A 17,362-nucleotide genomic window follows, 5' to 3' on the forward strand; every position below is an offset into this window, starting at 1 on the left:
TTTTTCTTATGAAGCAAAAGTAGTAGCAACTGAAAAACTAAATAATAAATTACTGTATAATATACTCTAATAGCAAAACCACCTGGCATTATAAATGAAAGTATCATCTCTTTTTAAAGCAAGTCTTAGAACCTTATAGAAATAAAATTATATTCATTTTTTAACTGTTATTGTCTTTAAAGTGAATTGGCATTATATGAATTTACTGAGCATGCAATTGGCTGAACTAACATCTAACTCTAACAAACCACTTTTAACCAAATCAGAATTGCCAATAAATGCAGCTAAAGTTGTAAACAAAATGCAAAACCAACCTTACATTTAATTGGTAAAGGAATAATTCCTTTCTAGTAGCAAAAGACGCTAAATTTAATATAACTAACGCTTTGTATTGTCTCACTCAAAACCAAAATTGCTTTGTATATACATATGGTTGAAATCAGAATTATGAATGATTATCTCCCCTGTTTATTTTTTCCCCAATTTCTGTTTAACAGAGAGTAGGTTTTTTTCAACACATTTCTAAACATAATAGTTTTAATAACTAATTTCTAATAATTTATTTATTTTGTCTTTGCCATGATGACAGTAAATATTTTTTACTAGATATTTTTCAAGACACTTCTATACAGCTTAAAGTGACATTTAAAGGCTTAACTAGGTTAGTTAGGTTAGCTGGCCAGGTTAGGGTATTTAGGCAAGTTATTGTATAATGATGGTTTGTTCTGTAGACTATCGAAAAAAATATACAGTCTAAAGGGGCCTAATCATTTTGACTTTAAAATGCTTTTTTTTAAAAATGTAAAGTTGCTTTTATTCTAGCTGAAATAAAACAAATAAGACTTTTTCCAGAAGAAAAAATATTATCAGACATACTGTGAAAATTTACTTGTTCTGTTAAACATTATTTGAACAATAATTAAAAAAGAAAAAAAAAATCAAAATGGGCTAATAATTTTGACTTCAACTGTATGTATTTAAAGTTATTGAATGATCAGGTTTACATAGTGTCTGACAAAAAAGTATTGTATAATCTTTCTCTTATTATACTCTTCTCAGGTTTATTATTGATAGCAGAAATGTTTAACGAACCCAAAAAAGTAATTCTTCATGTTCAGGCTAGTTGTGTACGTCAGACAGTACACATGGAGATTTCAGATGAAATTGTTGTCTTGTTTTATGATGTCATTAGTAATCTAGATCAGTGGATTGTTTAATTGACTTCTGCTTTAATTGGTCATATGGCAACATTCTGATTGGACAGCTGACTCCCTGTTCTGATAGGTCAACATAAGTGTTGAAGAAACTCTTAAACTTGGTAAAATATTACAAAGTGTGTGCAGTGGAAAAGAGTAAATGAAAAACAATCAAAGCAAACTTCAAGGTAGATTAACATCTGTAAAATGTCAATAATAATGATAAAATAAACCTCAAACTTTGTGAACAAATCAATGTATTATAATCAAATTTAAGCTTTCATGTAAAGGAACCAACCATTATTATTTAAATGCATGATGCAACATTACAAATTGTGAGCAAGAAAGACAAGTTTGATGACTACTATACCCCTATTCTAAAAAATTCTTTCAGATGGGTGCTATTGGCTGGGATGCACAGAAAAAAGAAACACGGCAATTGTGATGACGCAACCCAAAACTCACAGGTGAAAAGTGCGAGGCGTGTGGTTTCCTTCACATTTCAAAGGGCCATGAAAACCCCTTTTCCGCAAGGTTTTTTCACAACTCTGTTTTGGTAAAGTCAGGATAGTGGGCAAATCCAGCTCTGTTTAGGGGGGAATGTCGGAGAAGGAAAAGAGGGAAGGTTCGTAAAAATTTGCATAAAAATGGGAGTGGCGGTTTGGGCATGCGCTGATTTTCACAGAGGCACAACAAACACACAGACCCAGGGGAGAAAGACAGTTACTGTGTTTACATGGACATCAGTAATCAAATTATTTGCCAAATTATTATATAGTAGTGGACTTTAACTGCAGTTTGACACTTTCATTCAGGAATTTCATTCATGCCCCTTGTGACAAATAAGATATTTGATTCGAGGAGCTGCTGGAGGCGTGCATTTTTCATGCAATTTTTAATACCGCACTGCGAATGAGAGAAAAAAAACCTCTGCATTTCTCTGTAACTTGAGACTGTGTGTGTTATTCCTGTCACAAAATGCGTCAAAAATCCTAAACGACAGAAATAGTTTGATTGTGGTGCTTTCATGTTTACGCTCGGAAAGCAGCATTTACAGCAGATTTTTCAGTCCATAATATTGTAGTGATAATACCGTACGGTAAAAACTTCAAAAATTTAAAATCATTTGACTAAGGTCCGTATTTAAACACTGAATAAGTACTGCTGACGATGCGAACTAACTTTGCCTCTGAATAAAGAAACAAAGACCTCTGATCGCTCACTTGCCAAATTTGTTGAGACAGGACAATTAACACCACCTGGAGCTGCGTCTTTATTAAAAGGAGACAAGCAGCAAATCTGGATTTCACCATTTCCAGATGAGAAAAGCTCTCGGGTAAAAAATGTTCCTTAGACATACAGACATCCAGTCTACTCGGTGGAATACACGCTAAGATCTCATTAGCGTGACACAGCTTCAAAAATTTGTTTCAAACCGGAAGTATGAATTTACTCGAAATAACGCAAAAACAACCAATTTTCACTTTTTAGTGAAATATATGTGTCCTAATAGTGTTTATAGCAGTGTACGCATATACGACTCAACAGCTCAAAAAATGTGTTTTGGTGTTTCGTGACCCTTTAAATGCATTTTGCGTTTGCACTCCCTTGCTATATGTCATAACTAGATGAACTGTTTACTCAGAGAATAACAAATAGACAAATCATTGATGCAGTTCTGAAACAAGTTCCAAAATAAGTTTTATTTATTGGAGAAAATTAAAAAGCACTACAGTTTTTGGGGGTTCTATGTTTGTCTGAAACTTGCCTATAGCACTTATTCATTGTTGCTCTTAGTTGTGTAAATTGCTTCCTTGTCCTCATTTGTAAGTCACTTTGGATAAAAGCGTCTGCTAAATGTAAATGTAAATGTCTGAGGTAATTACTCTACCATTATTACCAAAATGTATATATTTAATACAACGTGTGAAACAGATAAGTTAGTTCTAGTTACAATAATTGTGATGTGCTTGTGGCATTTTGAAAAGTTAAGATTTTTTTTAGCTTGGTGTACCTGAAATAATGTAAGCATGTGTGTGTCGCTCCCTATTTGCAAGTGCAAGTCGTGCGCCTCGATTTGGAAATGGCAAACTTACACCCAAAGCTAATTGGCATTCCTTCCAAAGCACGCTCTGCAGCCACATGTTAATAAAACTATAACGCTTTATATCAACTTTTTAGTTTTTATTATTATTGACAATGGTGTACAGTTAGTAAATACCCATACTATTTTAAAGCCCAACCCTGGGTCAGATGACACTATTCTGTTCTTATTAGTTAGGTGGCTCCACTTATGAGGTGATTAGTCAGTTACTATGCTTTAATTGATCAGATGCCTCCTCTCAGTTTTTATTGTTCAGATGGCTCCACTTCTTCACTGATTGGTCAGATGACTCTACTTTTTCTCTGATTGATCAGATGACTTCCAGAAACATCCATTACCACATTTGAATTTTATCTGCTGACCTTATACATTAATAAACAGTAACATTATGACCTTTTAAATGCTAAAAACTCCCCTTCCTGTCTTCTTTTGGACAAACTAACACTAGCTGAGCTCTAAAACGAATAGATAGCGGTATTTTTGACTCTTCAGAAATTCTCTGTTTTTTTTTTTTTGTTTTTTTTTTAGCTAGAACTCATTTATTTGAAGACATATTCGTTGCAGGTGGTTTGCTTTACATCGCAGAGAAGAGTTGAGTTATATTTTTGGATTTCATTTTAAAAGATCTTGTGCAGAATAAATGTATCCTTTTAATTAGAGAAAAACATGACATTCAGTTCATACTTAACTATATTGTTTATTATTGATAAACTCTAAAGTCCACATGAACAGAAGATATAACTGTTTTTTTTTCATATTGTGTGCAGTTCCTAGAGAATTGGAATATTAAATGACAGATCTTTTTCAAAACATTTTACTACTGAAAACTAAATGGATGTTGTAAAGTTGGCATTTCAATCAGAAAAATCAGGAAATGGGTTTTAGAAGAGTTATTACAACGTAACAGACACCACCTCCTCACCATTTTGCTTTGTTGGCAAAACTGAGAGTTGGTCCTAAAACATACATAATTGACAATTTAACTGAAAAAACAGGAAGTGCATTTTTAAAAGGCAAACATTTTTTAAATGGCATGCATAGATAAATTGTTCACCACAAAACTAACAATGTGGGCTAACAAAATCATATGGTTAGTCTTGATTTCATTTGTACTTCAATAAAAGTAGCTACTTTAGTATGCATTTACTATGAGAAACTGTATACATATACACACGTATTGCATATATATTGCCTTAATGACATAATAATTTGTTTTGGCACGGTGACTCAGTCGCCTAACGGCAAGAAGGTTGATGGTTCGACTCCCAGCTGGGTTTCCTCAGAATGCTCCAGTTTTCCCCTAAATCCATGCGCTATAGGTGAATTGGATGAACTAAATTTGTCATAGTTTATGACTGTGTGTGAATTTGACAGTGTTTTGGGTGTTTTCCATTACTGGGTTGTGGTTGGAAGGTTTCATTCTGCTGGTTGCTGGTTTGACCCCGGCTGGGTTAGTTGGCATTTCTGTGTGGAGTTTGCATGTGTTGGAGTGGGTTTCCTTCGGGTGCTTCGGTTTCCCCCCCAATCCAAAGACATGAGTGTAGGTAAATTGAATAAGCTAAATTGGCCACAGTGTATGTGTGCGAATGCAAGAGTGTATGGTTGTTTCGCAGTGCTGGGTTGTGGCTGGAAAGGCATCTGCTGTGTAAAACATATGCTGGATAAGTTGGTGGTTAATTCCACTGTGGCTACCCCTAATAAATATAGACACTAAGCTGAAGGAAACTCTTTATTCCCCACAGCTACATGTCTGGCCATCTCTCAGTGAACGTAATCTTCACATCATGATCAATCCCATGTTCCCTTGCACTATCAATAGTTTTAAACACAGTTGTAAACATCTTTAGATTTAATCCTCACACTGGTTTTGTGGGAATTGAACAAAAAACTGTTGGCCCTATCATACACCTGGTGCAATAAGACGCAAGACATGTTTGCCATGACGTGTTGCTATTTTCAGAGCAGCGCAACCCTAATTTTCCCGTTTTGCACCACATTGTTTAAAAAACAAATCCATTTGCACCACTTGGTGGACTCATGGGTGTTCCGGTTTAGAAAAGAGGTGTGGAAAGGGTCACAAAACACCAAAACACATTTATGAGCTTTTGACAGTCTTATATGTGTCCCACATTGCTAAAAACACTATTAGGACACATATATTTCACTAAAAAGTAAAAATTGGTTGGTTGTTTAATCTGGATTTAAGAGTGGATTACAGTGCATGCGACGTGCCATAGAAATACATGTCTGAATAACATTGTTTACCTGAGAGCTGTTCTCATCTGGAAATGGTAAAATCTGGATTTGCCGCTCATCTCCTTTTAATGAAGACGCGGCTCCAGTTGGTGTTGATTGTCCTGTCTTCACAGAATTGGTAAAGGAGTGATCAGAGGTCTTTGCTTCTTTATTCAGAGGCAAAGTTAGTTCATATTATCAGCAGTACTCTTTCTGTATTTAAAGACGGGCCTTAGTCAAATGATTTCTAAGTTAATAAAGTTTACCGTATGTTAACATCACTACAATATTATGGACTGAAAAATCTGCTGTAAATGCTGCTCTCTGAGTGTAAATATGAAAGCACCACAACCAAACTTACCGTCGTGGAGGATTTTCGCCGCATTTTGTGACAGGAATAACACACACGGCTTTCTGACGCTGCCTACTGAGTGCATGTAAAAGTTGAAAAAGGTTGAATTTGATCATACAATCGGTTACATTTTTTTGTTATAGTGTCACCATGTGGCTAATGTCTGTGTTGTTTTGTGTTGTCACCTCACAATGATGTATTACATAATGGCCCGTTTCCACTGAGTGGTACGGTACGGTTCGGTTTGGTACGCTTTTATGGCCGTTTCCACTGTCAAAAGGCGTACCGAACCAAACCGTACCGTACCACTTTTTCGGGACCCTTTCAAAAGGGTCCCAAACTGCAGAAAGGGTCCCAAAAGGTGGAGCTACACGCGCAGCTGAACGCTATTGGTTTACAGAGATACGTCATTCGTAGACTCAACAAGCCAGAATGTAAACAAAGGACCCGCCATGTTTGAAATACACAGCAAGAGATTACAGCGGAATTATAAATACATATAAAGCCATGGTCAATCCTGCAAACAAACCCTGTCGTCGTCATGATAAACAGCCACAAAGCCATGGAGAACAGCAGATTCACCCTGTGCCGCGTAGTTTTTAACGAGCCCGTCTGAAGCGCTCGCCGCGCGTCTCTATCTGAAAAAACAAACTTCTTGAGCTCATGATAATAACATGCACTTGATTATTGACAAGCTTTGGAAACCCGATCCTGTGAGAAGCTGACAAACGCGAGTGACACATTCAGAAAGAATAGGACAAACGCGAGATTAGAGCGTGGGAAGAAAGGCGAAGCCAAGGAGCACGTTATTTCTTCAGCAAATGTGAACAAACTGCCTTGTTTTAATCTGTATTATCACCTTTTGGACTAATATGAACTGGGAATGATGGAATGACTCTAACAGAGGCTGCATGACGTGCTGCTGAAGATTACAGACACAGAGGAGAGGTTTTCACTGACTGTATAGGCTATACTTTGTGTTGTTTTGAACCTAATTAACGACGAAATGTCTGCTTTGAGTAGTTCTTCTGTAGTTGGTAACATATCGGAGACTGTAAGGGTCTGTATGTGTTCATATATGACCTGCAGTTATAATCAACTCCTGTTTATAGAAAGGTTAGTAATAAACATTTATACACAAGTATTTATGTGTGTAAACCATCTGTTTTGTGAGAAGTGCTTTTCATATTATATGTGAACAACCTGTGCAGCTTTATTGTAGACATTTTCTCGAGCGAAAAAGACATAGACTGAAACTTTGTCATACACCACGCCCATCAAAAGGGTACCCTTTATAGTGGAAACGCAAGCCTGATAAAGGTGATCCGTACCGACCCGAACCGAACCGTACCGTACTGTACCAGTCAGTGGAAACGAGCCATAATTGACCTAATTTTATAAAAGATATCTCAATCCGTTCATGAGTCATACCATTGACATAAACATGGACCAAACGGCCACAAACATTTTGCCATCCCTCAACAACCGTGAGAAACGTGAGAGAAAATTTTCTAATAGCTATTGCTATTCAGCTTACTGAGATTATTTCTACGCTTGCTTTGTTCCGATCAAGTGGAAAACCTAGGACTAGTTTAGGTTTCAGAATAGGTTTCAGATATAACCTAAATTAGTGGAAAAACTTATCTCCTATATCCTAACTCCAATGTAGTAGGATAATGTAATGTTGCCAACTTACATTTTATTTTTGAGTCTACAACAAATTGTTTAGGAATTATGTGCACACTCGCATGAATGAGCTCTACAGTGCCACCTATTGATTAATTTGAACGAGTTTTTGAATCTGACTAGTGGTGAGGATTACTGATCCTCGGACCATATAAGTCTTTAGGTATTACAGTTTGGGCTAGGCTATAGCAAATAGGTCGGAAAAAAACAAATTTTTTAAAAATAACTTAATTGCTTAAAATAACTTTTTTTGTAATAAAATTCATTGATACAGAGAAAGAAAGTATTGACCACATGAAGAAATGGAGGTGTAAAAAGGCATAGAAAGCCCAGATAAAAAAGTCTGTTTTTGTTATGTATTTTTATTTTTTTTTACCAAAATCTAGGTCGATTTTATGTCAACAGCTCCTTTAGAAAATACCAGGAAAAATCAATACTTGTTTTACCTGCTGTATGTATTTTCCAAAGAAATCAAGGGAATTTATCATTAAAACAATGTATATTTCGAGTATGAAATCCAACCTTTTTATTTTCATTTCTCTGTTCCACAGGTTAAAAAACTTGCAGATTTTTATTGCTGGTATCTGACCATTACATCGCTGTGCCAAACATTGCACCCCATCTTCTCTTCCACCCCATCCCACACCTAAAAAACCATCATGACGACCTCTTCGTTACGAAGGCAGGTCAAAAACATTGTAAACAACTACACAGATGCTGAAATCAAGGTCAGAGAGGCAACTTCCAATGACCCCTGGGGTCCTCCTTCCTCACTCATGATGGAAATCTCTGATCTGACCTTCAACGTGGTGGCTTTCACCGAGGTCATGGGCATCATCTGGAAGAGGCTAAATGACCATGGCAAGAACTGGCGGCACGTGTACAAGGCGCTTAACCTGCTGGAATATCTGATCAAGACTGGGTCAGAGAGAGTGGCCCAGCAGTGCAAGGAGAACATCTACGCCATCCAGACCCTTCGGGACTTTCAGTACATTGACCGGGATGGACAAGACCAGGGCATGAGTGTGCGGGAAAAGTCTAAGCAGCTGGTGGCTCTGCTGAGGGACGATGAGCGGCTCAAGCAGGAAAGATCGCAGGCACACAAAACCCGTGAGCGTGTTACAGGGAGCACCAGTGCCATGGGTTACGGGTCTTTACCGCCACCCTATCCGGGACGCCACCCTAGTCAGCCCAGCATGCAAGCAGTTCATGTGGACGAGTTTGCCAGGCCTAGGGACTCACCAGCCTCCTTCAACTGTAAGTGTTACCATTCATACTGTTCTCAAGCTACATTTTTTCACTGATTGATTTTACTGACTGCAAAAATCAGTTTCGAGATCACAATCAATTTAATTCGATTATAAAACCATCGAGATAATTATGCTGTAATAATCACAGCTGTCTGCATATCTTCTCAGTGCACTACAACTGTTGTGTAGTAAATGCTGTACATGAATTGACACATATAATAGCATGTTCTTACTACAAACTCACTTCATAAATTTAGTTTGAAAGTGTGTTTGATATAAAACCTTCTATAAGATGCATAGACTGTTAAAGATATGGACATAGTATCCGTGACGTCACCCATAGGTTTCTAAAGAATGCGAAAGAAGCTACAAGTAGGTGTGACTAACCCTCGCCATTTTGTTCGCGTGGGTGATACCAAACAAGGACTAAGAGGCAAAGCGTGAGCTGAGCTACAGAGGCCTGCTAGCATTTTTCTTAATCAGGCTTTTCTTTGAGAGAAATACTTAATATTTAATTACCTGCAACTTCTTTATGTTCTGACCATATGCGCTTGGTTATACACTTTATCAATAGTTTTTAGTGTTTTAAAAAGTGTTTAGACTTTTAAAAACACTGTTTGTAATACATTGAGCCACTTTTTTCTGTTCTTATTATACAGACACACACACACACACACACACACACACACACACAAAACACAAACAAACTTCAAAAATGCTTAAAAAGGGTCATGAAACACCAAAACACATTTTTTGAGCTGTTGACAGTGGTATATGTGTCCCACGCTGCTAAAAACACTATTAGACATATATTTTACAAAAAAAGTGAAAATTGGTTGTTTTTGCATTACTTTCAGCAAATTCATTATTTCGGTTTGAAACACATTTTTGTAGCTGCGTCACAGTGATTAGATATTTGCATGTATTCCTGCGTGGAGGGTGGACGTCTGTACCTTGGAGTTCTTTGTGATTTGATTACTGTACTCTCGACACATGGCAGAAATATGTTCGTAAGGAACATTTTTACCCAAGAGCTTTTCGCATCTGGAAATGGTGAAATCCATAAAATAAAGCATAAAATGTTTCGGAATGAAAGTGAAAGTGCCAAAATGCAGTTAAAGTCGACAAATTAACGATTTTTTCAAATAATTTAATTACTGATGTCCATGTAAACAGTCACTGTCTTTCTCCCTTGCATCTGTGTGTTTGTTTTGCTTCTGTGAAAATCTGCGCATGCCCAAACCGTCATTTTTATCCAAAACCTTCCCTCTTTCCCTCCCCCGACACTCTCACGTAAACAGAGGTAGACACACCCATTTTCCTGGCTTTTTCCAAACTAAAGGTGTGAAAACACCTCACTGAAACAGAGGGGTTTCATGGCCCTTTAAAATCTAAAAAAATTTCCAGTGATGGATTTTTTTACTTTTAAGGCAGTCTGATAACTGTATGAAGCTGTATTCAATCATTTATAATGCACAGCTAGATCTGCTTTTAAAAAATGCAAGATGTTTTAGTGTCGTTATGACATAAACTGTGTTTACATTAATTTTGCATCACTAAAGCATTTTACAGCTCAGCCCAAAATATATAGAATTTTTTTTACAAGCACGCAAGGGATTGCACATAGTGTACATGATACAACTGTTATTATTAGTACAGTATTCACAGTAGGGTTGTAACGGTATGAATTTTTCACGGTATGATAATCGTCTAAAACAATACCACGGTTTGACGGTTTCGCGGTATACGGTATGTTACAAATGTTACAAAATAATAGAACAGTGAAGCAAATTTGACTTTTTCCAAATAATATATTTTTTAGTTACTATAAACAACACCACTTACAATGAACAAATAAAAAAATAAGAAAATAATAAATAATGTGTCAAAGTCCAAATAAAGTCCAAATAAACATGGTGCAAATCCTCAGTAAAAAATAGATATAAATATTTACTATACTATAAATAGTTACATAACGAAACTAGATTCAATATGGAACATCCTTAGGTTTTATGTGCCAGCATGGATATGGTTGTCTGTGGATATGGATTTGGATGTGGTTGTCTGCAATGCAGACAAACAGCTGCACCTTCATTTGTGTCTTTTGAAAACAGCAAGAGCAGCAGTTCGTCTTTGCTGTGTCACTGTTTTGTCATGTTTCTGTGCTGCTGTGCATGCAAAAGTACTTAGTATGAGAATTATTTCATGCAAAACTTTTTTTTTTTTTGCGTTTTATTTAGCCGCGCATAAATGTATGCCTTTCTCTCATTCCGTGTTGTTCAAAAAGCTTGGTCCACAAACAAAAGCGAAACCTATGCTTATTGGTTGTGATATAGCGAGTTTGAACCAATCTGAGCATGGAGGAGGGACAATGCATCAATGTATCATGTCTGATTTGTCCGGAGACACAGTGACGAGCGTTTCTTTGTCAAATCAGCGTTGTCAAATGTTGATGACGTAACTGCACTGATTCCGGAGCCTCTGAAAGTCCGAATGTTATGTGATACAGCACTGGAAAGCTGAGACTCTCTTCTTTATGCCAATCTTTGAATTGTATGAATCGGATCAGCGGATCAAAAGTTATTAAACATTTAAGAGCAATACTTATTTTTAGCCGCGGGCGGCTGTCTCGGTCTTTAAGGGTTAAAACCGTTGATATGCAATTGTTCATGGTATGATAATCGTGCACGTTCAAATCGTGGTAAACCGTCATACCGGTATATTGTTACAACCCTAATTCACAGAGTCATATGTTTATAATTGTGCATAAATCAATGCAGCTTGCACATTCACTTTGAATTGTTTCTGCTTAGTTTGTCAACAAGGCATTAACATTGTGGTATCAGTGGTTGTTTTAGAGTAAGAAAAGAAATGGAAGAGACAAATTGCTCAACAACAAACTACTTGTCTTGGAAATGGTTTTACCATATCAGTCAGCTTCAGAAGTTAAAGGGCACCTAGGTTACCCTTTTTTTCAGATTTATTATAAGTGTTTTGCATCTCCAGAATGTGTCTGTAAAGTTTGGGCTCAAAACACCCATAAGGTTTTTCATTATACCATTTACAAGATTCTATTTTATACAATTTTGCACCAGGGGGCGGTTTTGTTGTACTGCGCCATTAAGGCTAGTCCTCCCCGCCTACTGTTTCTATGTGCCTTTCTGCTTGCCTTAATCTCCTCCTTCGGCTGCGTCAGACAACAGACTTAAAGGTAGAAGATCTCATGTAGCGTTTGTGAGAAATACTACATTAAGGACTTTACCAATGAGTATTTGTTGTGGAGTTGCATCGATGAGTCACACACAATGTCTTTACAAAGTAAAGTCTTAAAAAGTCTTAACGCACACACACACACACACACACACACACACACACACACACACACACACACACACACACACACACACACACACAAACACAAACACAGACAGACGGAGAGTGTTTAGCTTAGCACTCTTTTTGCACGCATATGTGACAGGATACAGGTTAATCTCCACTGCTGTATGGATATCTGTTATGTTAATGTACAAAATAAACCTGATTTAATGTACACAAAGCGGGATTGAAGCATCTTGAAGCATCTTTATAATTTATAATTGTTTGACACGCGGCTGTGCTAATAAAGTAAAGCTGAAGTTAATTGCTGTTCTTCATTACACACATGCACAGTTTTAAAACATTTTAAACTTGTAAAACTCACTCTTCTTGATCACATTTGATGATGATTGATGATCCTAGCAAACTGAACAGACCTTTTATTCCCGGTTGGTTTGCTCATGTCTGGTCTTGTTGATATGATTACACGCGTGACTACTGTGACATGTTAACATGTGCAGATGTCAATAAATTAGGTGGGCAGGGGGACGTACTCCTACATCAAGTTGCGGTCGGTCTGAAAACCACTCCAGTTGGTCCACCGTTTTTATGTTGTTAAATTGAAAAAAAAAGGACTGGGTGTGTTTATATCACCCCAATGTGATGGTCTATACACTATATCTACACATATGTCTGTCCAAACAGCTTGAAAAGTAGATTTTTTCACCATAGGTGCCATTTAAAGTCTATGTGAACCAGAATTTGCTGCAGACTTTCATGTCAGTATGATGACATATTTCCAACTGAACAGAATAAAGAGTAGGGGGCAGAGTTTTATTTTTTGCACCTCCTTTCCTCTTGCAGCAAACTAACTGTTGGAGAGGCAGGACTAATAATATCTTACCCAATCAGTCAAACTGACCGAATCATCAAAGAAGGACTGCCATTCCAGAGCAAAATTCCATTTTTAAACAAACTTTGGAGTTTTTCTTTCAGTTTTTATATAAAGAAAATATATCAGCAACAGTGATGCAACAGTCTCTGGACTTCATCACAGAAACCAATATTTTATATAGTGGTATATACAGTGCATCACTTTTCCCACATTTTTAATGTTACAGCCTTATTCCAAATTGGATTACATTCATTTATTTCCTCAAAATTCTACACACAATACCCTATAATGACAATGTGAAAAAAGATTATTAAAATTGTTGCAAATTTATTAAAAATAAAAAACCTGAAAAATCACATGTAAATAAGTATTCACAGCCTTTGCCGTGCAGCTCTTTATTGAGCTCAGGTACATTCTGTTTCCACTAATCATTCTTGAAATGTTCTGTAGCTTAATTAGAGTTCACCTGTGGTAAATTTAGTTGATTAGACATGATTTGAAAATACACCTGTATACAGCTGTCTTTATAAGGTCCCTGGGTTGACAGTGCATGTCAAAGCACAAACTAAGCATGAAGACGAAGGAATTGTCTGTAGACCTGCAAGACAGGATTGTCTCGAGGCACAAGGCTGGGGAAGGTTACAGAAAAATGTCTGCTGCTCTGAAAGTTCCAATGAGCACAGTGGCCTCCATCATCCATAGGTGGGAGATGTTCGGAACCACCTGGACTCTTTCTAGAGCTGGCCAGCCATCTAATAGTGTGAGAAGGGTCTTAGTCATAGAGGTGATCAATAACCAAATGGTCATTCTGTCTGAGCTCCAGTATTCTTCTGTGGAGAGAGAAGAACCTTACAGAAGGATAACCATCTGTGCAGCAAACTACCAATCAGTCCTGTATGGTAGAGTGGCTAAACCAGGGGTGGCCAACCCTGTTCCTGCAGAGCCACCTTCCTGCAGATTTCAATTGCAACCCATATCAAACACACCTGCCTGTAATTATCACGTGGTGTTCAGGTCCTAATTAATTGGTTCATGTGTGTTTGATATGGGTAGCAACTGAAATCTGCAGGAAGGTGGCTCTCCAGGAACAGTGTTGGCCACCCCTGGGCTAGACGGAAGCCACTCCTCGGCTGGAATTGCCAAAAGGCATCTGAAAGACTCTCAGACTATAAAAAACAAAATTCTCTGGTCTGATGAGACTAAAATTGAACTCTTTGATGTGAGTGCCAGGCGTTAGGTTTAGAAAAAAAACAGGCACCGCTCATCACCAGGCTAATACCATCCCTACACTGAAGAATGGGGGTGGCAGCATCATGCTGTGGGGATGTTTTTTAGCAGCAGAAACTGGAAGACTAGTCAGGATAGAGGGAAAGATAAATGCAGCAATGTACTGTACAGAGACATCCTGAGTGAAAACCTGCTTCAGAGTACTCTTGACCTCAAGTTCATCTTCTAGCAGGACAATGACCCAAAACACACCATCAGAAATAAATGGAGTGGCTTCACAACTCAGTGAATGTTCTTGAGTGGCCCAGCCAGAGCCTTTCTGTCATCCTGGAAATGGCTGTAACCCCTTCCCATTCAACCTGATAGAGCTTGAGAGGTACTGCAAAGAGGAATGAGCAAAAATTCCCAAAGACAGGTGTGCCAAGCTTGTGGCATCATATTCAAAAAGACTTAAGGCTGTAATTGCTGCCAAATGTGCATCAACAAAGTATTGAGCAAAGGCTGTGAATACTTATTTACATGTGATTTTTCAGGTTTTTTTATTTTTAATAACTTTGCAACAATTTCTAAAAATCTATTCACATTGTCATTATGGGGTATTGTGTGTAGAATTTTGAGGAAATAAATTAACTGAATCCATTTTGGAATAAGGCTTTAACATAAAAAATGTGGGAGAAGTGAGACAATATGAATACTTTCCGGATGCACTGTATGTACCACTATATGAAATATTGCTGTCTGTGATGCAGCAAGTTCAGAGACAGCTGTGTACACCATGATTTTCTATAAAATTCACTTTAATGAGTGATGTGACTAAAAAGTGGTCAAAAACAAATATTTTCTCAATTCAAATAAGTAGCGGCTTGAACCCAGAAACAGTGTTTCATACATTATGACTTAACAAGGGGATTTGACAAACAGAAAGATGTTTCTTTTCAGTTTTTTTTTACAGATGATTCATATCTGCAATTTATTAAATCACGATTATGGCTGCACAGAATATCGTCTCAGCATTGATATCGCAATGTGATCATTCGCAATAGCTACATCGTGAGCATACGCAATGTTGAGTCTGGCTTATAATTTATTATTTAACAAATGTTGAGTCTGGATTATTATTTATCATTTAGCAAGTGTGTCACTAGCTTTGTTTCCATTTAAAAATGTTAATTAAATTTATACGTAAAACTGGAATATTGCATAAAAGACATGCAAATAAAGCTGCTTTTCCATCCAATGAGTCAAAGAGAACAAAACTATCACTTCCTGATTAACTGGCACCAAATATCTACCGTAAAAACTGAATTTGCTGTGGTAGGAGAAGCTGTGTGAATCTTTTCTTCATTTATTATATGACTTGTGCCTTAAAAGACAATGCCGACACACAATGAACGTGTGAAGCACAGATCCTCTTGACAGTTGTGGAGGTAATGAGTTATATACACAACTAGTTTTACAGCCAATAATGAACTTCCGGTGAGAGCCTTATGTGACTATTCTTAAATTCATAAGGTTCCTTTTACAGCATCAATGTTGTAATGTAATTCAAATATTATCAGTTACGTGGGCTCAAGCATTCATTTGGTTGTTAAAGTGTAAAAAGAGACGAAAGAACGTTTAAAGCCATCATTAGCCGCAGGCTACCGCAGAAATTCCATTAAAAATACTGGGGTAAGATTCATTTCCATATTTTTCAAAGACTAATGGTGTGGAAAAATATAATTTAAAGCAGTGCTTCTTGTTTTGTCTTATACCCACTTTCTATTGTATCTCAGTCAGGCATTGAAGATGCTTTTTAAAGAAATCAGATCTTAAACACGGCGATTTTTGTATGGGGTAATAATTAACTGGAAGCCCTGGGTTGACTGAAATTAAAAGTCTGTGTGCATAAACCCCATTAATAATATGATAACAGTAGTAATGAAATAGTTACGGCAGTATAGAATAACCAAAATAACATTTTAGATGTTTTACAATACATTTAGCCTGCTGGTTTATCCATTCACACACATTTTCAAGATCACATGATCTCTTAAAACAAAATCACATTTTGTGTTTTTTTTAATGCGCATACTGGAATTTGTTCAGTAAAATTGTTTCCATCATGGTTTATGCGGATTTTTCTAACTTAATAAAAAATGTATACTATTCAGTTATGCACGTTTTTTCAAAATATGCAAATTTTCAAATTTTATGCGCGTCATGGCGTTTCCATCAACCACTTTTTATGCTTATATCCAAAATGTGCAAAAAAACAGATGGATGGAAAAATAGCTAGTGTACACAAGAAACAACATAAAAATATTTAAATAAAGTTACTCTATGAGTACAATAAAAATAAACCAGATGTTACAAAGAGAAAAGTTGGAGTTCTTAGAGTTGATCAATTATTTCAATCTACAAATAACTGAGTGTGAATCTTGTAATTATTATTATCGTTTAATTATTTTTGTGGTGGTTCAGTTGCAGTTGATTGAAAATTAATTTGACAAATTAAAAGAGCGTGTGTATGTGTGCGTGTGTGTGTCAGAGTGACCAATTTATTTTGTGGTGGTACTGTATTTTGTCTCAGATTTATTTTACTTCTGTTTCTGTTTTCATTTCTGTTTATCAGTGTTCTGTGTTGTTTCTGGTTTAGAGAATGGATTTTATTCATTTTTGTGGGGTTTCTAGAGACCCCAAGGACCACAAACTTACTTCAACACTAACATAAAATCAAGATTTTATTTAGATTTTTTTTATTGGTTTATAGATTGACAGTGTTGACTGCTGTGCCATGTTTTATGGCATTTGAAGAAAGCATTTAAAAAAAACTAACATTATTCATGGTCAAAAAGACCCCATGCCCATGAACCATCCAAGGGTAATGGAGATTGATTGGTTGATTTACACTATATGTGTATATTCTATATGAATTCTATCTATAAACACTAAATATGAAAATTCAGGGAATGAAATATGTTACATAAAAATACTATAAACTTGTAGTGCTGGGGTAAAGAATAATTTTGATTCTGAAATTGTTTTTTAACAGCAGATGACACTCTAGGCTTTTTATGTAAGTAACGTGGTGCTCTGGGCTAGATTTTACAGCTGATGATG

At 36.7% G+C, this 17,362-nt stretch overlaps 1 protein-coding gene across 11 annotated transcripts in view; it reads left to right on the forward strand.

Moving 5' to 3' along the window:
• epn3a (epsin 3a) overlaps window positions 1-17,362 on the forward strand; it is a 67,867-nt gene that overhangs the window by 13,100 nt on the left and 37,405 nt on the right. For 6 of the 11 annotated variants that reach the window (XR_012401213.1, XR_012401214.1, XM_021471467.3 and 3 more), the window contains exon 2: window positions 8,125-8,830. Coding sequence is in view for 8 of the 11 variants with exons in the window: in XM_021471467.3 (XP_021327142.1) it covers window positions 8,233-8,830 (598 nt within the window). In the remaining 3 variants the exon portion in view is untranslated. Of the gene's footprint in view, window positions 1-1,590; window positions 1,664-8,124; window positions 8,831-17,362 lie in introns of all 11 variants that reach the window. The other 5 variants (XR_012401215.1, XM_073944981.1, XM_073944983.1 and 2 more) reach the window with 1 other exon arrangement.

Source organism: Danio rerio, chromosome 3 (assembly GCF_049306965.1).
Source record: "Danio rerio strain Tuebingen ecotype United States chromosome 3, GRCz12tu, whole genome shotgun sequence".
In the NCBI taxonomy this organism is placed as follows: Eukaryota; Metazoa; Chordata; class Actinopteri; order Cypriniformes; family Danionidae; genus Danio; species Danio rerio.